At 43.8% G+C, this 25,049-nt stretch overlaps 1 protein-coding gene across 2 annotated transcripts in view; it reads right to left on the reverse strand.

The window, feature by feature from the left end:
- Positions 1-16,603, reverse strand: part of LOC149365577 (uncharacterized) — a 40,104-nt gene extending 23,501 nt beyond the window's left edge. The window contains exons 1-4 of one of the 2 annotated variants that reach the window (XR_016283000.1): positions 16,122-16,603; positions 13,362-13,733; positions 12,880-13,011; positions 10,246-11,837 (exon numbers count right to left, since the gene is read on the reverse strand). Coding sequence is in view for 1 of the 2 variants with exons in the window: in XM_089544363.1 (XP_089400489.1) it covers positions 11,518-11,837; positions 12,880-13,011; positions 13,362-13,733; positions 16,122-16,197 (900 nt within the window). In the remaining variant the exon portion in view is untranslated. Of the gene's footprint in view, positions 1-4,469; positions 11,838-12,879; positions 13,012-13,361; positions 13,734-16,121 lie in introns of those variants that run through there. The other variant, XM_089544363.1, reaches the window with a different exon arrangement.
- Positions 16,604-25,049: the final 8,446 nt, after the last annotated feature.

Consider the following 25,049-nt stretch of genomic DNA (forward strand, 5'->3'; position numbering starts at 1 on the left):
AGATGAGGTTTCGTATTTGGCATGAGTATGTTGAGCATGAAACATGGATTCAGCTATAACAATACGTGTTTTATCGCGGCAAACCTTGAAAAAATTCTGTGAAAGTTTCCACATCAGCTTAACACTTGTGTTCAATTTATTGAAGTGAAAAGCGCACTATTAAAATAATTTAACATAGGCGCAGAGGAGAGCATCGGGGTGTAGCTGCTGATTCAGTGGCAGAATCCCCGCTTCCACTCAATATAAGCCAAGCCAAATAATAAACCTTGTCTTCCCAGCATTCCAGCGGTAGATGAAATGCTGTTTCAGAAAGTGAGACAGTTGTGCCTGCTATCCTGCTAGGCAATTTGAGAAACTCTATGGTATCAACGTCATACTGCCCACCAGACCAGAAATGCACAGCGATAAAAGCGCGTTTCCTCAATCCGCTTATCTCCTGCTCCGACCTGCACCGTGGAAGCTACTCTATCCTTGGGCTCCACTGTATGGTACCCGTCACATTGCATTCAATCTATGTGTAACTGAGATATAGTTGTGCCTCCTAATGGTGCATGATTGAGTGTGAACGTAGAGTGAGTGAATACTATGAATTCCGAACACCACTCGAAGGCACTTTCAGGCTTCCTCCGTATGGTTTAATAGGATTGCATCTGGCTTGTTTAGTACGACTATACAGAGAACCTCTTCATAAGAACGTGACCTTCAGGATGCGAAACTGTAACCGGTGTAACATCGCAGCCCCTTGAGCTCACTGTACTCTGCAGTGGTATTAAGTCAGCTAACATGCATAAAGCCCTTTAACATAAAGTCCTTTACAGGAATCTATATACTGCATATACGTGTGAGCTTCACTTGGACACGTAGATGCAATATTTGTTGTTTTGTTATCACATTGCCCAACCTATGGGGTACAGTCAGGGACAAAAGTCTCCGGACCATGTGTTCCTAAAACGAAGCTTGTAGCTCTACTATCAGATAGCGGCTGGAGACCGCACTTGTGGAGATGAAAGAACAAAAAATTAACTTTTACCTCCACAAGTGTGGTCTCTAGCCGCCGACTGATAGCAGAGCTATCGGCTTCGTTAGAGGAACACGTGGTCCGGAGACTTTTGTCCCCGACTGTGACCACCTACGTCACAACATTTGCCATTTTGTGGTGCTAGCGCCATTGAATGGGTTGAGCGCATGATGCAAGCAGCCACCTGCAATGCCGGGCCTCGCCGATGCAAAGAAGATGCCATGCCCGAGAGTGCGGTATCCGCACACTTCGAGAACCGTGCTATTGCACGCAACATAAGTCGTTCCGAAACAATGAAGCAACAGATTAAAAGAAGTAGACTTCTTGAAAACCTCCCAAAGTGCACTTGAGGAAGAGCAAGCAGGGCCAGACGTATTTCCCTGGCGGTTGCTGCGGCAACATCAACTGTACCACCGGACACTGAAGACAACTCCCACTCTCACCTCTGTATCGTGTAAGCGCTGTTCTTCACCACAAGAACAACTCCATCCAATTATTGTTCTCAGCAAATATTTGTTATTTATTTATTAGTACCTCAAAGGCCCACTAGGGGCATTACATGAGGGATGGGCATACATATCATTTAAATAAATCAGTGATGAATGATTTGAAGTATTCCAGGCCAGGATGGATGAAAGCTTCAGCGGGCAGGTCATTCCAATCTCTTGCGGTCTGGGCGAAGAATGATTTCAGGTGCGCAGAGGTGGATGCTCGAGATGTATGAACAGCTTTCGGATGACTGATGCAAATGATAAAACCTGTGGAAAAGGCAGAGTCTGGCTATTTTTCGACGGGGTCCAAGGCTGAGGAGGTTAGCTTTTGTTTTCAATGCTGTTACGCTCGTATGATATGAATAATCAGAATATACGAATCTTATCGCGCGGCTCTGGACGTACTCAAGGGTTTTGGCTAGGTTAATTTGTTGGGGGTCCCAGATTGAGCATGAATATTCAAGTTTAGGATGGACAAGAGTTGAATAGGCAGACAGTTTTACGGAAGCAGGTGCCAAACGCAAGTTACGCTTTAGATAACTAAGAACACGGTTAGCTTCGTTGGTTATGTTCATTATGTGGGTGGTCCAAGAGAAATCCTGTGTTAGGCGAACACCTAAATATTTATATGAACATGCGTGTGATATCATGGAACTGCGAAAGGTGTAATTAGGCGTAGGATACGATTTATGACGATGAAATGATACTAGCATTGTTTTATTAACTTTTAAAGACATTAGCCAGTTTGCGCACCACTCTTCCACAAGTCTTATGTCCCACTGCAGATGGTAAGTGTCTCTGTTACAAGTGATGTTACAAGTATTCTCTGGCTTTCTGGCTGTTGCAAACGGGCCGGCAGCCAAGCCAGGCCAGACACAACTCAGACAAGAGTCCAAGACTAAAGAACGTGGTTTACTCGGTCGCTTGGTATTTTATAGCCAACTATAGAGGAACACGAGAGAAAGGAAGTGGTTGCCGCTGAGGAGAGGCTGATGAGGCAAGTGTGGCGTTCGACAATAATGATGAGCAGCAACCAGCGGGTGAGTGCACGTGGCAATGACGAAGCAGTTCATAGCTATGGCTACGTTCACCTCTGTGTGGCAGCGAAAGACTGATTTAGCAGGAAGAAAATTGGATATAAAAATCTTCCCACCAGTCAATTCAAACTCGGAACATCCTCAACAAAAAAAGATTGGTTGCCACCGTTAGGGATCCGCACCCAAATATCTGTGTTGACACATACGCTTTACTTGCGAAATCAGCCAGTGATGGTGACGTCTCTATTTTGCTTTTTCTTTTTGTAGCTTACAAAAGCTCTATTTTCGATGAGAGGGTCAGCGTTTCTGTGATTAGAATGCAGTATCCGGATACATCAACACAGGCCAACTTCTATATTTGTCATGAATACACCTTCTCGTCTGCCAGAATCCGAAAAGCTGTAGCAGTACTAGCGAGATCTGTACAGTTCGGTTAATCACGTGTCGTACGCAGGCGTTGCAGGCGCTAACGGTGGAAGTGTACGAGAGCGTGGGCATCACCAGCACACAGGAAGAGGCAATGCCTCAAAGCAACGTCAGTGTACAAGGAACGATGCCCGGCAAGCAGCCAAACATCAAGGAAGAGGCAGCGACGTCAAAACCGGAGGCAACCAAGAGCAGCAGTGAACCAAAGGTGGCAAAAACAAAAGGCAGCAATCCGGAAAGCAAGACCACCGGTGAGATGCAGCCAAAACCAAAAGCCAGAGAGGCACAAGGATCAGAAATGGAAACCACTGCCGCCGAAGAAAGGAGTGCCAGTGACTCTAAAGGTTCAAAGTCAAAATCAGGCTCGCCCAAAAAGCAAGAACGCCAGTGACGCCTGATGTAATTACAAATATCTTTATTCCAACACCATGCGTGATGTAAGGGGAGCACCCAAAAAGCCTAAAATTGGCTTGACAAACGAGTGAAGCCCCTTCCCACCTGAAAAAGTGGAAATGAAAAGTCTGTACATAGTGCAGGCAAAAAAAAAAGTAATCTAGTATTCTTAGCTAGATATTCTGGCATAACTTCTTTCTTTCAGGAATCAAATTACATTCATTGAAATGATACCCAGAATAAGACTACATAAACATTTAAAGAAAAAAAAATATATCTCTTCAGGCCTACACAACAAATCAAGCTCGTTGCCAGGTCTTCAAGACTCACTGTGTGAATTAAGAAATTTAGGGATTAGAAAGCAAAGCATTCGACGACCATGGTTCATCCTAAATGATGGCACATACTAGCTGCCACTCTTTCGCGTTATGGAATATTTATTTCTTGGTTGTGCAGGTTAGCCATATCGCCAAAAAAGGAATCGAGATTTCTTAGGCTTTTTCTATATCACTGATTTAACAACGTGTAATAGAGTACGGTTTAGCAACGAAAAACAGATTGGGTATGAGCAAAAAAAACGGAACATTTGCAATGATACAGATGGCTATTTTCTGTATTTTGCGCAACGTATTCGCATTTGAAAATGACTTGCACCCCACACCAAGTGACAATAGAAAGTGCTTACAAATAGTGCGGTGTAAAATCCGATACTAAGTGGCAGCAAAAATCATACCTTATATAACATATTTATGCATTTGGCAAGCTTGTTAACAAGATTAGCAATACGCAAGTCCTAGTTTTCTAAGGAAGCTGCCTCAATCCATGTTGAACCAAGCGCAAGAATAGGTAGACGGTGTAACTTAATTTTTGGCCTGAAAAAAAAAAAAAAAACTGCTTGAGCAGCGAATCCAAAAGGGATGTAAACATGAAAGGATAATGCAGCTCCACAGCTTCCATAAACTCCAAAGGGAACTGTGTTGTCTTACACACTACGAACCTGAAGGGGGATACAACCCAAAATGGGCATGCAAGTACAAAAGGCATAGCTCCTCCAAGCTGCGATGACCAGAGAACAACTGCACACAAGGAGCTGGATCACTGCAGTAAAGTGTAATACAAAATATTTATTTGTTTCACATTTCATAACAAGCAATAAAAGAAATGCTGAAGCACAAAAGCCAGCAACAGTCCTTACAAAATGAAGTAAAAATTTACATTCACAATCGCTTCACTATAGGAAAACACATCCAAAACATGCACTTATCAGGTCACATTCTTTAGGCATTCCTTCGAAAAATATAAATATATCGTTGCATCAACAATTCTAATGCATCACAGTCAGCATCATCATCAGCCTGACTACACCCACAGCAGGGCAAAGGCCTCTTTCGTGTCTCTCCATTTAACCCTGTCCTTTGCCAGTTGCGGCCACCGTATCCCCGCAAACCTCTCAATCTCATCCGCCCACCTAACTTTCTGCCAACAACTGCTACACTTGCCTTCTCTTGGAATCCACTCCGTTACCATTAAGGACCAGCAGTTATCTTGCCTCCGCATTACGTGCTCTGCCCAAGCCCATTTCTTCCTCTTGAATTCGGCTAGGCCTTGAAGCCAAATAAATCCCAGTCTGCAAAACATGCCAAATAGCGCTCCATGTAAACTGGTCTGTCTAGTCAGCAGGCCCAGTAATGGCTGCATATTATGCATACATTTCTTTAAATTGCTTTGTCTTCAGTGAAATTAGAAAATTGCTGGAAGTACCTCATCATTCACTGAAACTTGGAATAAAAATTCTTGCAGAATAATTATTTAACCTGTTATGTGCTGAATGAAAAATAGCCGAATTTCAAAATACCTTATTTAAAACTGAACATAACATTTCTAAGTCGCTACCTTTAAATAATGCAAACTCCTTAGGTGTTACACGAGAGCCAGTTATGAATACTGAACATATATGCTACGATGCCTCATCTCTCCTATTTTTTTTTTCCTATCAGTGTTTGCACCTTTCACGAGAAAGACCACTACAATAGCATGATTGTCGAGTGTGTGAGAAACATGCCGTTTCAAAATCTAAAAGTGTCAAATTGCTCTCGATTTTCATGACTATGCCACACCTAACTAGACTGACCATAAATCTACCACAAACACAATACAGTCTTCATCAAAAGTATGCCGGCCACTTGCCACTTACTATTTGTCTGCACAAGGAACGCTAGCAATGATACTTCTCTGCTTGAAGGCTTTTAAAAAAAGGCAGCTGCGCATTTCCACTGTACACTGCCTAGATTTTTTGTTTATTGTAAAGTGGTCTATATACTACTGGTGAAGACTGCACGTATTGGAGACTGCGTTGGGAAAAGAGGTCACCGAAATATAACCACAGGCAAGTGCTTGACACAACACATACAGGGTAGCATCGAAAGGCAAGGGTTCTCAAAAGCAGACTGCATATCTCTTATTGGGCTGCGCTTGTATGTATATTTTATACACTGGCAGGCTTGAAAATGTAGTGAAAGCACGAAGACTGCAGCTGCTTCAGTGTTTTTGGGCTAACAGGTGCCCCACAATGCCAGGACACCTTCCTTCTAGGGTGATGCACTTGGTGGTGATCATGTGAAGAACTGGGTGCTCCTACACAATCAGTACATTATGCCACAATAAAATAAAAGTGGATACAGTCAACCCAACATGCACAGCGCAAACAACACAAAACAAAAGCAGTCTGCCTGTGAACAAGCAGGCCACCTCTCAAGAAGCCCAAATATCACAATCCACTGTCACTGTTTCTGGAAGATTTCTTTGGAGATGCTGGTTAGAAACCATCTTTCTTTAGAGTATTAACAAAGCCTAAAATATGGAAACAATATTCGCTTTAATAGGTGCTCACAATTTGTTTTTTCTTCTGCACAGGACATCAACTCCCTGTGATGGGAGTTTTAAACTGAACTGTAAAGAAGCCTCAGACATGGAAACAACAATTGCGTTTTACCAGATCCTTGCAGAATTATTTTTTTGTGGATAGTACACCAGGCCAATTTGATGGTTCAAACAAAAGCTACACCATGCAGCAGTTATACATGGGATAAATAACTAAAATGGAGCACATGCTAAAGACCAAACCATTCATTGCAAACATAAGCTTGCCACTTGGACAACGAAGTCATATATATACATGTTGATGGTGAACAGTAGTACTTTCATTACATCTTATTACAAAACCATGTCACTAGTAGCTGGATTGCTGAATTAAATCTGGTTCAGGATTAAGCAAGAACTGTTCATTTCCAACAATATTAACTGGATGATAGCGACAAAGTAGAGGACTGAAAGGCAGGGAGGCTAACAGAGACTGTGTCCAGTCATAACTATACTCGAGCACCACATTGAACTAATGGGGCTCATGTAAGGAAACAAGTGGAACAGCCATAACAATCCAATTAGACATTGATCCTCACCTACCGACCTTCACATTTCAGAGACAACAGCCAGAAAAATAGCTAGTTTGAACTCCAGCAACCAGTCGGGAAGGTTCACCAAATGGAAATCCAGAAAAAGAATGACTTTAAGCTCTCTGCCCACGCACTGAAAGTTTTCCCCATCTGTTTCATACAAATACAAGAGCATGCAACAATTTACAACCTCCCAGCTGAGTGTAAGAGACATAGGCTAGTTTGAACTCCAGCAAGCAGTCGGGAAGGTTCACCAAATGGAAATCCAGAAAAAGAATGACTTTAAGCTCTCTGCCCACGCACTGAAAGTTTTCCCCATCTGTTTCATACAAATACAAGAGCATGCAACAATTTACAACCTCCCAGCTGAGTGTAAGAGACATAGGCATGCGATTAGAAAACATAATGTAGCCCACAACACACCATGGAATCAAAAAGGTCACTCAAATACAGTACTTCTTTTGAGAGGACAAGCTGATCAACACAGCATTCAGTGACCAGAAGGGAATCTGTTGCTTTACTTCCCAATTATTTTTATTAAAAATTAAGCCTTAATGCAGTAACAACAACCAAGAGTAGCTGCAAAACGGCTCATTACCCTCCGAGCTCTTAAGGTTAGTGTCTTTCCAGGCATACTGATGATCTTTTAGGATTAAATAGCCTGCAAGTTTCAAACCAGGAGGACTGATATCTTGGATTAAAGAAACTGAAAGGCACAAGGCATTAGAGTAAGACTGGCTTAAACAGAAGCAATTTTTATATGCACTGTTGCGATCGGAAAGAGTGTCACATGACACCCCACTTGCAGGAGTTAAAAGTGAAATACTATCCATTTTCAGGAATACCATATGCCTATTGCACGTAACAACTCAAGTACATGTAGGTAAATATTTTGGGGGAGGGCGTCACATGTAGATGTCAAGAGAAAAGAGATGAACAAAACTGTCCCTGGCTTCTTTCACTGAAGCAAAGCACCGGTCTGTCAGTTGAATAAGCATAGCTGCCACATTGGTCGTGTCAAATAGGGTGGTGCTCTAGAAATTTCCAAGGCACATTTAGCACACCTAAATCAGCCTTCATATTCTATTTTAGGGCAGAACATGGTCTCAAAACGCGCAGCCAAATATGCTCGAGAGAATGTGGCAATGAAAACTTCCAAACACAAAGATGACCTTCTTTACAGTGATGTATTGTTCTATGTGTTATATCATGACAAAATAGGAGCATTGCCAGAAGGCCTCTGTTTGAGAATACAGCCCCAAGAGGGTGTGAGCATGACAGTTATGATGCTCTAAAAAACAAAAATGCCACCCCAGCATAATGCACCAGGTTTTCCTCGTTACAGCGGTGAGCTAATGAACAAGCTATAACCATGGTGCTAGCACGTATGAAAGTGCTTTCACGCACACTAGCAACTGCATGTAAATAAATAAACACTGTTTTATTATAATGCAGTGACTGCATGCTTTATAACTAGATGCTGGTGGCATCTTAACTCTGCTTCAGAAAACTTATGGGTACCCACGGCCATAGCAATTTGTCACTTGTCTTTCTTTACAGCACCAAATTCATCTTTAAACACATGAAATGCTCCTGCACTAACCTTTCCACAGTATTCTGAATGTTTTAATTACACAAACACACAAAAACTTGAGTTAAACATCCTACCCATAGTGATTTGTTAGACATTCTAGGATGATGAGCCCGATAAAGTTCTCAGTGATCAAAATATTTCAACACTTAGCATAGCAAACATAAACTATGAATTTTATGATGAATGGCATAGCTTTTTAGCAACTGCACTAAAGATTCAAAATGTTCATGCAATAAATGAAAGACCTTTAACGCTACTCTAAGCAAACTAATATATTAGTGTAATTTTACACTGCATAAAGACATAACTCATTCACATACTGCGCTTCTTTCATACTAAGCACAAATGATCTTGCCGCATACACGCTGGTGTAACCTCAACAAACGTGACCCCTGGGTTTCTTCAATCCTTGAAAACATTTCAAGCATTTTACACACAAGCAAAAAATTTTAAAAGCTCATGAATTGCTTCAGTGCATAAACCAGAAACAAGTGAGGCAAGTCAAAGCACAGTTATTTCATTCTGCTAGTGCTGAAAAACTTCCACTCGTAACAAAAATGTGATGCTCGCACTAAAAACTTATCTATAATGTGCTTTTTTTTTTCCTGCTTTGTCAGACAATGAATAGGTAAACAAAAGGCGGCTGGGAGTACAAGGACCTAGAAAATGTTACAAATCACTGGCTACACACATCAGTAGTTAACAACACCTTATAAATATTTTTGCACTTAACTGTCCTATTCCTACAATGATGCAGAGCAGCAGGGACAAAAACAAACCATTACAGGAACACTGCAAAGTCAAAACAGGTGTCCAGATAAAATACTACTAAGAGTATACATTCAGGCTACAACTGATAAAGTTAAGAATTGATAATGGTAGTTGTAGTATACTTACTCCTAACAAGAAAAGATATCGAACGGCACTCTTTATTTCACTCTAGACACCGGTATCAGACATTCTAAATTAAATGCATTTAAAGGAGGCAGGCACTCCACTCAATGTTTGCATTCATTTGTTGATATACAGCATCAAAGTTAACAGCGCATTTTGCCAGATTTTGTATGCGTTCAGTAGATACGAGATGGACTAGTCAAATCAACAAAAGAACATTTTCTATAGGCTGACGTTTAGTGGGGACTCATCACGTGGGGACTCATCTTTTGTGATCAAAATAATAACGAATGATGAACTCAAGCCTTGAGATACACAAAAATAAGAGGCAGCTCTCGAGGCCACTACACATTGCATCGCACGTTACTCTTGGGTCTTTCAGTTCATGTACTACAATCTTGCGTGCACACAGCCAGCCGAACAACAGATGCACGCATGAAATGTTAGCACTGTGGTCCCTCTATGATGCAAAGAAATAGATGTGAGCCGAACAGGCATTCCATTCACTGAGACTCATAAATTAGAAGCTAAAAAACAGTCAAGGCACTACATCATCTACAGAGATGGATGAGTTGTATTGTCTCGTGTTCCAGCTCTTACAATTTGATGGTTTGTAATCTCACAGGTCTTGAGGCAAACTTCCACAAGTGGGCCTGATAATGGAGCTCAAAACGAACACAGAAAGATCCACTGCGGAGCATACCCTCAAAACAGGACATCAAGCTGAGGATTGATTGTCCTGAGTTCGGGATTTTATGCCTGGAATCTTCTGCACGCATTTCCTGCAATGTCCCTGTTAAAGTTGACAAAATTCAACACAAGTTCCTTTTTGGCTCTTTCATGTCGAACAGCTTCCCATGTGAGACTATATATCCTCCAAGGCACAGACAGTCAGTGATAAACAGCTAATAGTACAAGACAGTGATAGTTTTTCGATCACCTCACATAGACAAACAGGACAGGATGTCGACAACTTTAAAGCTATGCTTTCACATTGTTGATGTGCCAAACCTCAGTTCGTCCTTACTCTTGCAAGTCGAGCAACTTGAAGAAATATAACCTAGCACCACTACTATACAAGCATACCAGAGTCTTTGAGAGCCGTGCAAAGCCTCAACCACATGCCGAAATATCACAAGCTCATTAGCAGTATGTGACTGTCACCACACTACTGTCATTCAACAACAGCAGTAGGAAGTGAGCCAGCGAAAACACAGCTCAGATGAAAGGTGCCCATGTGCCTCTGCAGCAACATGAATAGTCACAAAGGTCTTGCGAGTCACAACAGGTAGTTACAGGACAAGACAGCAAAAAAAGGAGCATCCATCTCAAGTTTTACCTCAATAGGAATTCCAGCAACTGGGCTTGTAGCTAAACAGCATCCATAAAATATTCAGGAAAGAGGAGCCTACACAAGAACTAAAAGTCAATGATTGAGTTTCGAAAGTCTGGCATTCACCCATTGTCTTTCACATCTCACAGAGGTTATTTTCTAGGCATTTAACCACTTTTTCTTGCATTTTTGTTTTCACAAGAAAATGTACCAGTTAAAAACCTAAGCAAACACCTTGTGTATGGTACATATTTACCAAATTTTTTGTCAAATAGCACTGATATCAACTTCAGTTTCATAGTCACTTTGATCAGTAACTATTTCTAAATTAACCATAGTAACTGCTTCCAGTACAAAATGAGTACTTCATTCAAGTATATCACTGTCACAATAAAGAGTCCATCAAGAAATGTATTCAAACAGAACGGTGCTCGAACTTGCACATTTCTCAATCGAAATTCTGTGTCTAGGACACTTCAGGCATTAGCGAATAACAATCACATGGTATTTTAGGCCACTGCTTGTAGAATGAGATATTGCCCCAAAGGTATTAGCTTTGCGACAGTTCGGTAAAAGAAGTAGGTTTCCTCATGAGACATAACAGTAATTATGATACCTCAAGAATATAACTAAGGTAACGGCTGTAAGGTGAACACGGGCCAACCTTGCACGAAGCGTTAGACTGTCCCGTTCCTAGTAGCCTTCAGTGAAGAGGCGGTCTGCTTCGCATGGCTGGAAAGTACTTGAAAGATGGAACATGGTCAGTGTAGAACAGCAGTCACGTGAGATGAACGTGGTACCGCTGTGCATATCGTCAGAAAGCACTAGGAGCTAGCCTGAGGACGCATAAGTGCCATCGGGTACATGATGGGTGTGTCCTCAGGATGTCACGAGGCGTGCCTTGTCACTCGTAGTTGGTGCACACTCCACCGACAGTTGGTGGTCCAAAGAAGGCGCATCGTTCACAGAAGGCGCCTCCTGAGTCGGAGAGGTGGCGGCTGTGGCCGAAGCAGCGGCGCCGTTGTCGCTGCCGTTCTTGCTGGGAATGCACATGGCGCCGGGAAGGACCAGCGTAGTCACTTGGATCTGCCCTCCCCTCAGTGCAGTCCACACAAAGCAGGGCAACAGTAGCAGAAGTGAGACCACGCCGAAGACGATGGTTCCAATGGCCCATAAGGTGGATTCAAACGTCACGGGACCTGCGCAGATGGAGGGTGAGCACTCATCAGTACATGTCGGTGAATAGTCAAGGCATCAACTATTCTGAGATTTCAACAATTCACGAGGAGGCGAAATTCTAGAGGCCTGTGTACTGTGCGATGTCAGTGCACGTTAAAAAACCCGAAGTGGTCGAAATTTCCAGAGCCCTCCACTACGCCGTCCCTCACAGCCTGAGTCGCTTTGGGACGTTAAACCCCCATAAACCAAACCGATCCAATTCAGAAGGAAGACAATGACCGGCAATAACATAAAGAGATGTACTCCATCCCTCTACCCTTGTAAGCATACAGTTCCAGACTCAGCTAGATTAAATCCACAGACTGTGCTAGATAACTACATTAGATTACTTCCACAGATAGCGGATTCATCAGTGATCCACTCCAAGGTCTAGAGAGCCCTCAAAATGAGAACTTAACTCTACAATGTGCACATTATCCAGCACGTGAACACGAGCTCTTGCTGAAGATGTATGACGGTGATGACCCCTAAGCTAGAAAGGTGCCTCAGTGTTGCCTTACCTCTAGTTTTAAGAGTGCTCCAAGTACAACTTGGAGTACCACTCAGCGGACCCGCTCTGGGTCATGATAACTGCGCAAGTTTGTCTAAACTGAGAAGATACAACCATAACGTTGAGTCTGTGAAAAACCAATCAAACATTCTTATGATCATCATGTTAAAAAGTTTGTCTCAGTGGAAGTCTTCTATAATTAAACGAAATGCCGCAAAACAGTCGGTGGCGATACCTTGGTAAATAGCATGAAATCTAAAAGCGGAAATGGTACATGGGCAGTGCCAGGTCACTCAACGTCACAAGCTCTTGGTGAAAACTTAATATGTGCGAGTCAAAGAAGTAATATATAATGACAAACAGTGAAAAGCAGCCAGAACTGTCATGAAATTTTGACCACTTGCAAGTTTAACCACAGTCTATTGCACCCTTTCTCCAGCAGCTAATAACTGCTGAAAAACCTCGATTGTGCAACGCAACAAAGAGTAAAAGGCTACTGGAAGAGCACTCACTGGGGCATTGTTCGGGCAAGGGAATCTGTGTTCCACCACAGTGGTTGTGGCCATCGCAGAAAATGTCTGAGGCGATGCAGCGCTTGTTGACGCACTCGTGCTTAGAGCTGGGGCAGCTGCCATCACTACTTGCTGCAATAAGGAAAAAGTATCATGCATGTCATATGTAGGCACACTCAAACAAAGAAGAGGATGCAAACACACAGTCTGTCAGAAAAATGACCACACTCGATGGCAATGTCTGTCTGCACATTGAAACTGTCTGCGACAAGCCAAAAATATACAACTAGTCAGAAAATAAGGTGGGGGTTAAGGCATGCATGGATTTCAGTGCTCGGGGAACCCAAAGAGCACTCCAGTGAACTCAAGGGTTTTATGGAACCCAATTTCAGAACCCCTTCCTTCAGTTAGAACCCCTGCCTTCAGTCATTACGTTGAAATTGCATCTTACCGTACTCCTTCACTGTTGCACACACACTCACCATTGGTAAATGCTGTAAGCACCAACGTGAAGTTGCTCTCTGGCGATGTGGCATTGACTTCAAGCATGATGGAGCTGTTTTCTGGCGGTGCGAAGAATGTGATCTGCAGAGCCGGTGTGGCCTCGCGACGGTCTGCCTGATACCCGCAGAAAGGCCCTCCCACAGTCTCATTGCTGCCAGTAGTTAAGCGGAGGTAGTTTTCGGTGCAGTTGGGCGATGACGTCAGGTTCAGTGAAGACACGGTGGCCAGAAGACCGGCGGCAAAGTGGACTCGGACGCGGCAGTGGTCCTGGGACTCGTTGAGCCGCACGAGGGCTGCATCATGGACGTTGAGCACTGCCGACTGGTTCTTGCAGAGCGCGTTGAAAAAATCTGAAATGCGAGAGGCCAAATTACCACTGGAAGCAGAACTAAGCACAAAATGGCCAGGAACTAATGGAGGATGAGAACACATTACTATTAAAGAATAATTATGATGCACAACCATAACTGTCATCTTTTACACTGAGAGGTAGAATTTTTTGTCTTCCAACGGTGTACGGTAAAACCTCATTGATTCGACCCCCCCTAATTTGGAAAGGTAATTCGGACACCCAGACTGACCCCACGAAACATATGCACTATTCTATGGCATGAAACTCTTGCTAATTTGGTGCAGTTTGGCTAATTTCGACAGGCTGGGGAGCTCGTATGTGTGTGCGGCACACGATATGAGGTGATGGCAATGGTGAGTGATCCGCTAAGAAGTTTGGCCACCAAAGCACAAGTGGCGCTGGTGTCCGAATCGAAATGTAAGGCACTATACTCTCTACGATCATCAGTCAGTAAGGTACAGTGGGAGGCATTTTCGTTTTGGGTTGCACTACACCACTTTTCTTTGTCTTCATTGTGTGCGTATAGCGGATCATGCTGCCAGCATTCTCTGCGTCACCATGGAGCCTATAGTTGGTTTAGATTAAAAGAGTATAGACACCAAATTTATGGCTGCATGCTCTCTTATTTGTAAAGATGCGTAAGACATTAGCACACACAGATTACCACGCGGTAGTCGCCTACAAAAGCTAAATAATTTCTAATTGAATTTCTTCTCGCACTTGTTTTGGCTTCAGTTGAAAGCTGACTCATGGTTATAATGTCATTGATCAGTATACGCCCTGTGTCATGCGAAGAACTGTGACATGATTCCTGATATGCTGTTTTAACTCACTACAATGCTACAGCCAGCCTACCTCAAGAGCTGGAATACCAATGAGTGAAGAAGCAGTGTTTATATTGCAGGTTTCTTTACGTGGGCCCTGCGTCTGATCCCCCCCCCGATCAAATACCATTCCCAGGTGAAGCAGTGTTGTATTAGCGCTGTCTTCTTTATTCTGTTTCTCACCTCTATGTCATAGTTACTCGAATTTTCTTCACTGCAACCACCTCTACAACTAACAGCAGCAACATTAAAAAGACAATGTTCTGTATATCATAAAGGACCGCTTACAGGCGAAAACATTGAAACTGAAACATGCTACTAATTCTATTCCAAACACAACATTGCTCCCAACTGATTTGTTCATTTTATTGAAAGGCAGTCAGTCAGTACATAGGCAGGAATGAGACTGTTTTTCACATTAAAATAAATACACTGCAATACTGAATAAGTACGAGATATTGAAATAAACATGTTCACTCATCAGAAAGAAAATATGTGAAAACTTTTCAGCTGGCAAACCTGTGCAAAAGCTTATTAAAAAATGCATAATCACTTTCTGAATTAAAACAATATACAACAGTAGGCACAACAAATTTTCAGACTGCAGAATACGAAAGAAGGGAACCACAAACATTGTAAGAAAACAGGGTTGCATAACACATCTGAGTTTCATACGAAAAGAGTGCACACAAATCTGAAAGGAAGACAGATTGTTACCAGGCTGGCAGGTAAACCACTCCACTCATCCATTTAACTCTCCTAAATCAACTAGTAACGCAAAAACCACACTTCACATTAGAGCAACTTTGAGAGTCCAATGGTTTCAGTTCGCGACTGGCTGTCAGCTAGCGATCAGTACGACAGCTCACACCGTCCGACAGCAAGTGCCTGGAGCTCATACGACCGAAGGGCGCTTCGCGCACGGTATCTGCGCGCGGGGCTTCGCGCGATCACAACGCAGGAGTTTCGCAATCCCAGTCAGTAGCGGCAGCTGCAGCTTTCGCCCTAATCGCTGCCGGCCCGTCACGAGGAAATGTCACAACTCGGCCACTGTTCATAAATCACAGATACACGTACACGCGCGATTGCTATCTGGGTGATGTCTCTCCGACGCCCATATCGATATCGCGCTCCAGAAAACCATCTGCGGCCAGCAGTGACATCACCTGATAGAAAGTGACCTCCACAGCTTCGCATTACGTCGCCCTACAAACTTCCGCCGCCAAGAAAAGTTTCTCTTAAATACGATAACCTGTGGTATATGTCCATGGTTTAAACGGATGGACGAGTAAAGTCTGCCTACATAATTAAAAGTAGTATTTGGGCGATCATGACAGCTTCTCTCATCACCTAGATCACTGTTGTGGCCTGCTAATCGTCCTTAAATTACTTCCGCATGGAGCTCTAGGCGTTACGCGCCGCTAAAAATTTCAAACACCTGCCTCTTTTTCGCATTACAATTGATTCATATTTAAATTTCTCAAAACATTGGCACAGAGAGAAACGGTCTTCGTCGTTGAGCGATCGGTTCCCAGCTGAGGTGGAGATCAAAAGTGACTCACATTCAGGCATCGCATCGGCGAGCGCGCACGACAGCGCGACGGAAAGTAGCACGACCGTGCACGTTCGCCAAATCATGGTCACCGTCTTCTCTTCAGATCGCCGTTCCCGGACCAGAGACGCCGACGCACTGCCAGACGCACTCGCTCAGCTATCATGCAAAAAGCACGGCATACAAAGCCCACAGCAAACAGGAACAGTAGTTACTCGTCAGATGTCAAGGCCGAAACGAGCGACTGCCTGCCGTCTACGGGGGCGCCTCCATTCAACGGAGTGACGGAGTCCCCGATGCAGCTCTGCCCACTACTAGCCTGCGACCCTGCGGTGATCGCGCGGGATATGAATATCCTCACGATAGCCTTGCGTACCGCACGTACTTACAGGCGTACAGTTACAGTTAGGACAGCTGGTTAAAAGAACAACTATGCTAACTGCGCCAAGTTCATCACGTGAGGAGGGTGGCTATTGGCGTTGAATCGCGGTAGACGCGCGAGAAGAAAATTGCATAAGGGAGAAATTGAGTGAACTTCATAAATAAAAAAAATATGGCTTTGCTTTAGGCAGTAGAAATATACGAGGGTAATAATATTCTGGAAATATCTATTATATGCCACGAGTGAACTTTCTTGAAGAGTACAATTAGTTTCGGTTTCGGTTACATGTGTTTTGTGTTAGGAGAAGGTAAGTGAAGGTTAGGAGAAGGTTAGGAAGGTTAGGTTAGGAGAAGGTAAGTCTCCTAACATTAAATTTCCCAACCAGACAGACTTCTGTCGAATGTTTTCTTTTGAGTCTACATGTGTTTTGACTGGTCATTTAGTGATAAATGTGGAAAAGCATGTTTTTCTCCGACGAACTACAATCAGAAACAAATTTTTCAAGAATCGTGCATGCATGAATGAATACATAAACAATATACATGCGTATGACACGCATCGTGTGAACTAGAACACTATTACATTGCTAAATGACGATGTGTCGTTCGACTATGCTAGAGACCCTTCTAGCACACTCCAACCATGCGTTCGACGTCGCATCCAAAATTTTTTTTCTTTCCTTAATGGCACCCTCCAAGGTACAGTGAACTTCCAAGGGTAACGTATTGATTTGATTGGTTCGCCATTTGGAAGAAATGTATCGTGGAAGCATGGTATGGAGAAAATAGCTTTAGAGAATATAAATCTTAAAAACGTATCATGCATTAACAACGTTGAAATTCGGGCTTGTTGGTTCATACTTCGGAGCAATAGCGCAAACAGGACCAGGGGCAAAAGAACGAGTAGCGCTGTGTGTGTCTACTCGTTCTTTTGTCCGTGGTCCTGTTTGCGCTATTGCTCCGAAGTATCATGCATGTATGAATGGATACATAAACAATACACATACGTATATATAACACGCGTCGTGCGTACTAGAACTAAAATTACGCATTACCAAATACTGTATGTGGCTGGAGTCTGGACAGCACTAAAGAGTAACAATGCTCTCTACGCCTTCAAACAACGTCGTATTCTTTGTGCTAATTGCTGCTAAACGCAGGAAGAATACAATATTCCAAACTGTCATGGTAGTTAACAACGCTCTAGCTGACAGGTCTGTTTCAGTTAAGGTAAAGAAAAGCCTGCGACAACGTGACAGCGACATGTGGTTCATCGGGGAGGAGCTAAAAACTCCGCAGCCTGATTCGCACGCACAGCAATTTGACGCTTTCCCCAGTACCATTCCTTCGCCGTTCGCACGCAAATGCGCGCAAATCCGGGAGATGAGCAACGCGCGCCGGAAAACGTCCCTAATGTAGGGAAAACAAAACCATCGACTGTTGTTGGCGTTTCGTTTTCTCGTGTTTCTCGCATATTTGGCCCAAGGAGTCTGCAAGGTAACTGCATGCAAGTTTTCAATTTACTGGTTGGCTCACAGCTGAAGCGCTGTTGGATCATACGTAGGTTGGGCCAAAAATTACACGTTCAGTGAGCACACTGACAAAATGCTTGCACTGTTGACAACATCAACAATGGATCCGGGGAGCAGCTCTATGTTTTTTTTTTTTGTGCGTGTTGTTTATAGAGTAGAAAGCAGCGGCAGATTTAAACAGGTTGTAGGACTAGGGAAGTAGATTAGGAAGTAGGTTTGAGTGAGTTGAAGTTAGCGATGGGGAAGTAAGCTAAGGGTTAGCATGAACCATGTGCTAGCTAGGTCTTTGTTTAAGAAGTTTTTTCTTTTTTCTCTCTCTCTCTTTCTTGTGTAATTTAGTCTTGGACGTGCAGTTTACGCTTCTGCCTGGTGTGTCTTCTTTCTTGTGTGTGTTTTTGATCTCGGGCATGCAGAAAGCGCATATTGGTGGGGCAGGGCCTTCGCTCAGGATTAACGTGGGTTTCCAGGAAAAAAAAGCCAAGGAGGAAGGCGAAGACCTCGTCCAATGCGAAACATGCAAAAGATGGTGCTGCATGGACGAGACGGGGTTCAAAAGTGTGAGCTTTTTGTGCAGCTTCTGTGAAACAGTCGCGAAGTTACAAAAACAAGTGGCGAGCGATGAAAACTAAGGGATGAAAAGAGAGGCGTGTGGAATCCGAGACTTGAGTCGAGAGGGAGTGGAGCAGCAGGGTGGAGCCCCTCGAACGAGAACTGAGCGAGGAAAGATAGAAAAGAACCCAATTGGAGAGGCAGGTTGAGGAGCAAAGAGCGAGAGAGGAAGAAAGATTAGAGGCAGAGCAGGGGAAGGCAGGACGGCCAGCCGGCATAACAGACTGAGGGGCAGATATGCGACAGTGTGGAGTGCGCCGGAGAGGCGAGCAGCCGGGGATGGCAGAGAAGAACATAAGTACCTTGGTAATAGAGGGGACGCAGGGGTCATGACCAGAAACTACAATGAGCAGGTGCTGGCCGAGAGCATTCTGGGTGTTTAGAGAGGTGGCAAAACGGGCCAAGGCTAAGCTTTGGGAAAATATGGAAGGAGAACCTCGTGGTTCTCCTTGCAGTGGTCAACAATGTGTTGCAGGATAGAGGCAAGCACCTGGGAAAGCAAATACAGACAGGGGTGGAAAAGCTCAGGGCGGCCTCCTAGGCAGTGCACATTGTTCTGTGCACAGTCCCGGACAGGGCCCATACATTGAGGACCAGGTCATGAGGGCCAACTCAGTAATCAGAGAGGTGGGAAAGTCCCTCAGGTGCGATGTGATGGATCTCAACCGGATGATTTACAGAGACAGGAACTCTCCCCCATTCTGCCTGATGGCATCCATTACGCCGAGCCAGCGGGATAGCAGGTTGGGAAGAGGATGGGCCGTAGGGCACTGGCTTTTTTCAGGCACGCTGATCCAGCGTGCCTATTATCGGGGACAACAGTGTTATACTCCTCACGGCGGGAGCTGGAGCAACGGAAGAGTGCGTTACAACGCCATCTACACGCGGCATTTGGGATCGAGACAGCCAGTGCGTGACCTTTATTATCAGCAGGCATGTCGCTTGGCTCGTTTCAGTGTTTCGTGCTTTAGCTCGCCAAAATGCCGCAGTTTTCCGTTGCTCCGGCTCCCGCCACGTGGAATATACCACTTTTGTCCCCGATAGTACATAACTTTAGATTCACTTTAGTACCTTATTCGGTAGCATGTGCGGTATGGTGTGGCGAAATGCGATGGTAGTAAGCGAGCGCACACATTTGCCACGTTATGCTCGACAAATTCGTGTTTTTTTTGTGCTTGTACTGCAGGTCTGACTGCTGACGGCGCAATGCATGTCAAGCCGCTGCCAGTCTCTTATGAAATTGTCCTTTTCTTTTGCGTATGCTTTGCAAGCGAGGCCTGCTGGATAGGATAGTGCTGGACAAGCCTACTGTAGCCGCTCGGCAAGCCGGGTCCTCGACCGATTCGCTCTTTACATGTTGGAGCGAAGCTCTGAAAATGTCAAGCCACAGGTGCAAATCATTTTGCCATGGTCAGAGCTGCCTGGGCAGCCAAACTTGTATGAGGCTGGTTGTAGTAATTTGCCATATCTGAAGTGGATAACTCATTGTGTGCATCCACGGGCAAAGTGTTAAAGACGCTCATTACACTGGCGCATAGCTACTGAAAACTGAATGGACTTCTGTGTTCTGTGATATCCTTGCTGAAACAGTCATGAGCGAGCTTTCCTTAGCCGCTGGTTCTAGCGACCCTGAGTACAGCCAATGTTCAGAGGTGTATGCCTTCAATTCTGTCTGATCGCACAACCACTGCAATGCTACGATTTTCACGGGGTTCACTTTCGGGAGGGCTAGGGTAGCTCAGAAGGAATGGTTCATACACGCCGAATAACTGTAATACTGTATTTGAAGTTGTGCTGTTAGTTCTGTGGGTACGATGCAGATGATGCGGCGGGCGTTACTCGTAGCCATCTGATCGCACCGAAAAGTTGAGAGAAAGAGCATATCAGCATTGCTTGTTTAGCAAAGACGCCACCTCAATCTACTGTAATAGATTCATGCAAGGATTAACAATTGAGGGTTTTAATAGTCAGCACCCTGCTAGAACAAACCCTTGATACCCTTGCATCGGATTATTTTTCCTTCAACTTATGCCCTGGGGGCTACCATAGTATTATTGCTATATATACATGAAACATATGAATGCTGCTTGTGGCCTTGGGATTTTCTTTTGACTTGGGCTGCTTTGCTCTGCTTTATTTTACAGGTATCAGTTGATGTTGAAAAGACAAGACACACAAGTTGCCAGTAGAACCTTCCAAGGGAACTGTTGCCAACCTTAGGAGACCCATAGATTGATGCTCATATCCTTTGAAACAGCGTATCCCTTAATCTGAATATGTGCTGAGCATAGCCCCAATGTATTCAGGGGGAACCCCGACAGAAGCTGGAGCATATTTCAGTTAGAGAGTAATTACTCATTTACATCCACCCAAGTGCATCCATATAGCTACTTCATAAAGCTATACAACTTTATCAGAAACTTCATTCCCACCATTGTCAGTGCAATCACTCTACCAGCCATACCACCGTACCGCTTCTTGCTAGTTGCCTTAATTTATGGCAGTAAAGCAACTGCCCTAGGCAGGAGGGAGTCCCAGGTTGGATCATCAGCCTAAAAATGAAGTTTTCTTTACCTGCAAACCTCCTGAGAAAGCTGGTTAGCATTTCATTGCAGTTCAGTGTCTGCACTTCAGTGGAGGCTAATGAATAGTTAGGCAATCCCTAAAGTGTTGAGCGTGTGCGAATTTCTGCGTATTGAGCCTCTCCTATTGCACAGATCTCGGAGCATTGTTATCATTTCATAAAGCACTATACAAGTTGCTTGTTCTTGTTTCCCATATTCTAAGTATTGCACCTGAGGAAGAAGGCTGCATACCTGCTGTGTGCTCTGTATACATTTGCTTTTGACCTTGCCGTACAGGTTCAAGCTATTTCATTCTTTTGCAAGCATCCTGCCTTACTCATACAGTGTGAATGTGCCTTCCTGCAGCTTTCATTTAGTCAGTGTTGCATTGCTTATGCATGTATTTCTGTGTGGTGTGACACTTGTGCTCGCAACTCTCTGGGGAAAACGTATGGAAAGGATAAATGGCAATAGGTGCCATGTAGTCGGATATTAGGCGTCCTACATTACAACTGAACTATTGCAGCTTTTGTCATGTGAACACTGCGGTTCCACATTCCTGTGCATCTGTTGATCTTTCCATGCATGCATAGATGTAAGACGTCCATATTTCACGATTTAAAATGCAATAATGTTGGAATTTATTTTTCACTGCTTGTTTGTTTCTCATATTTATGTATGTATGTGTGTTTGTTCTTTGCTAGTTTGAAATGTTAGTGAGCACCTTGCTTTAACTAGCTTTGTAATAATAAACTAACATATTCGTTTCATTCCTAAATAAGTGTAATCTTTTTTTCTCATTTACACTTGTGATTTTGTTGCCCTCACTTGTCATTCGTAGGCATTTTATTTTAACCACGTTGTTAAATCTAGACTGTTGGATTGTGCATTTTTGTCATTTATGTTTCCAGTTTTGCATTGTATACGCTCCCCTTCCTGTATGAAATGCAAAAGATGGCCTTAAAGGAGTCATGACACCATTTTCCAATCGCATATTTACTCACTCTTGGTTGCTGCGTGTTGCAGGTTGGCCTCTAATTTCGGGAAAGTGAAAAAAACAAAGTATGTCGCATTGTTTGACCAACGGAAGCTCCAGGCTGCAAATACCAATCAACACGGTCAGAAAGTCCTTGCCAGAGACAGTGCACTTGTATGCCGAGCGTGGATTTGGCACAATGTCCTTAGGAAATGGAACAGAATATGCGAGATTTGAAGGCATTGTTAAGGCCTCAGTTTCGTTTTATAAAAGTTTTGGGAGACTGCGTCAGCATTCGCAGTGCTGCCGGTGCTGCACGCTAGTTGAAGTAAACCACTTCAGGTGCACGGAAAGCTTTTTGTTGTTATTGCACATGAGAAGGTGCTCTCACTACTTTTCTTGGTATTGCTAATGCACTTTTCGGCGACATAGAACTGTTGCATTTTTTTGTCGGCTCTGCACAAGGCAACTCGCTTAAATTTTGCTGAGAGTGGCCACATATGTTCGGGAGGTATCCTTACCACCCAGTTTGAGAAATGGGAGAAGTCTCGTTTTTACCATGCGGCGTCTAAAGGGCAATGTTGACACGGTGATGATGCAGTGGGACTCCGTACTTATCTTCAAATCTGTCTTACCTGGTAAACTTTTGTGTGGCTCTTTCGAAGCCAAAAGTCCGCGTGAAAGCCATTTATTGAGGTACTTTTGTTCATACGCTTATACTCATCTTTTTTATACTCGGGCATCGTTCCTCATGTTACATTCCCATTCTTTCATTTTTCTGCTTTATGCGGCCACAAAGTCAACCCTTGCATTGCAGTAGTGTTTTTTTTCCCCCCGTTTTTCACCCAGAAAGTCTACCCTCATATTACAGCTGTGGTCTCATTACATTCGGGTAAATACGGTGTCATGTTCCTGATATCACAGTTTACAGACATCATCTACCATGAGAAAGGGAGACTACCACATCAAGTAATTAGGTTTAAATAATTGTGCCACGTTTCATAGTGCTACAGCCTGGCTTATTTGTGCAAGGAGCTTTCAATTGCCAGAAACAAAAGAATCGTCGGTATGGTAAAAGGCGCTAGATCGTTCCTTTAACATAGTACTGCTGCTTGTGAACTTGCAGTTCTTATTCTAATCAAGTTGTTCGCTCTGTTTCGTTTTGCAGGCTTTGAAACAATAATTGTCAAGCAAGGAGTGCACAAGCTGCCAGCTGGAGAATCTTCTCAACTGCTGCCTCCAGCACTTGCAGGCTGAACTGCTTCATGTTCATAACGTGAAATAGCATAGCCAGTGATCTCAGACTGTGGTGGCGGTGCACAAAATGGGGCATACCAGACCCTGCCTTGTGAACGCCTAGAGCTCAACCACATAATTGCAACATGAACAGGGGATACTGTGAAGCATTCCACTTGTGACATTGTGCATGTGTGTAGCATGAGTGCAGAGGAAATCTTGTTATCCAGCACAATGGACTACAAGTTGCGCTTTTTCTCTGTATTTTGTATAGTTTCTGTTTGAACACACACAGTACACAAGAAAAAAAACCTGCAGTAGCAAAACTACCTGTTGTGTAGCTGTGCCTTTTGTGCATCATACTTGGTCTTGCTTTTTGTGCTGTAGTCTCGCAAGTTTAGGTCTTGAGATTTCATTGTGGTTCTCATCATCACCAACCTGACTGCACCCACTGCAGGACAATGACCTATCCCATATCTCTCCAATTAACCCTGTCCTGTGCCAGCTCTGGCCACCTTATCCCTGCAGAACTGATCTGCGTACCTAACTTTCTGCCGCCACCTTCTCTTGGAATCTAGTCTGTTACCCTTAATGACCATTGGATATTTTGCCTTCGCATTACATGCCCTGCCCAAGCAAGCCCATTTCTTCTCCTAGAGTTTGACATGGATGTCATTAAGCCGTGTTTGTTCCCTAACCCAATCTGCACTCTTCCTTTCTCGTAACGTAACACCTATCATTTTCCTTTCCATACCTCGCTGCGTTGTCCTCAATTTAAGTTGAATCCCTTTCGTTAGCCTCCACGTTTCTGCCCATGGTACCAGTAAGATATTGCGATTATACTTTCAGGAATATTGGTAAACTGCCATTCAGTTGTCTTGTGAAGGCAAGATAACCACTTGTCCTTAAGGGTAACGGAGTAGATTCCAAGAGAAGGCAAGTGTAGCGGGGGGTGGCGGAAAGTTAGGTAGGCGGGTGAGATGAAGAAGTTTATGGGGATACAGTCGCCGCAACTGACAAAGGATAGGGTTTATTGGAGAGAAATGGGAGAGGCCTTTGCCCTGCAGTGGGTGTAGTCAAGCTGATGATGATGATGATCTGAAAGTACTTGCAAAATGCCTTCCACTCCAGTCTTCTAGTTATTTTGCTCTCGCGGTCGGGATCTGCGGTCTCTACCTGTCCAAAGTAGGCGTATTCTCTTCTCACTTCCAGTGCTTCACTGCAAATCACAAGCTGCTGTTTCTTTCTGACACTGTTGAACATTATACCAATCGTAAACTGCTGTTCCTGTCCAAGACTGTTGAACATTACTTTAGTTCTCTGCATATTACTTTTAGACATATCGTTCTTCTTTACATGTAAAATTTATTGATCATACTTTGCAGTTTGTCTTAGGCCACACTACCACATGAACTGCTACACATGTGGTCCTGCATTTCTTTGAAAGTACCCTGCCTTTCTTGGTGCAGGCCTGGTCACAGGTGATACCAAGCACGGTGTGCTGCCTGGTGAAAACTTTCAAGATGGCATCACCCATATGCACCAATCTAAGCCAAGTCTTCGCACCACCATTGAAAATCATCGGGGTAAACACACCAGCGAGCAGCTGTTGTGTACTCACACCGGCAACCATCCCTATC

Source organism: Amblyomma mixtum, chromosome 1, assembly GCF_055824585.1.
Source record: "Amblyomma mixtum isolate Tamu chromosome 1, ASM5582458v1, whole genome shotgun sequence".
Classification (NCBI taxonomy): domain Eukaryota; kingdom Metazoa; phylum Arthropoda; class Arachnida; order Ixodida; family Ixodidae; genus Amblyomma; species Amblyomma mixtum.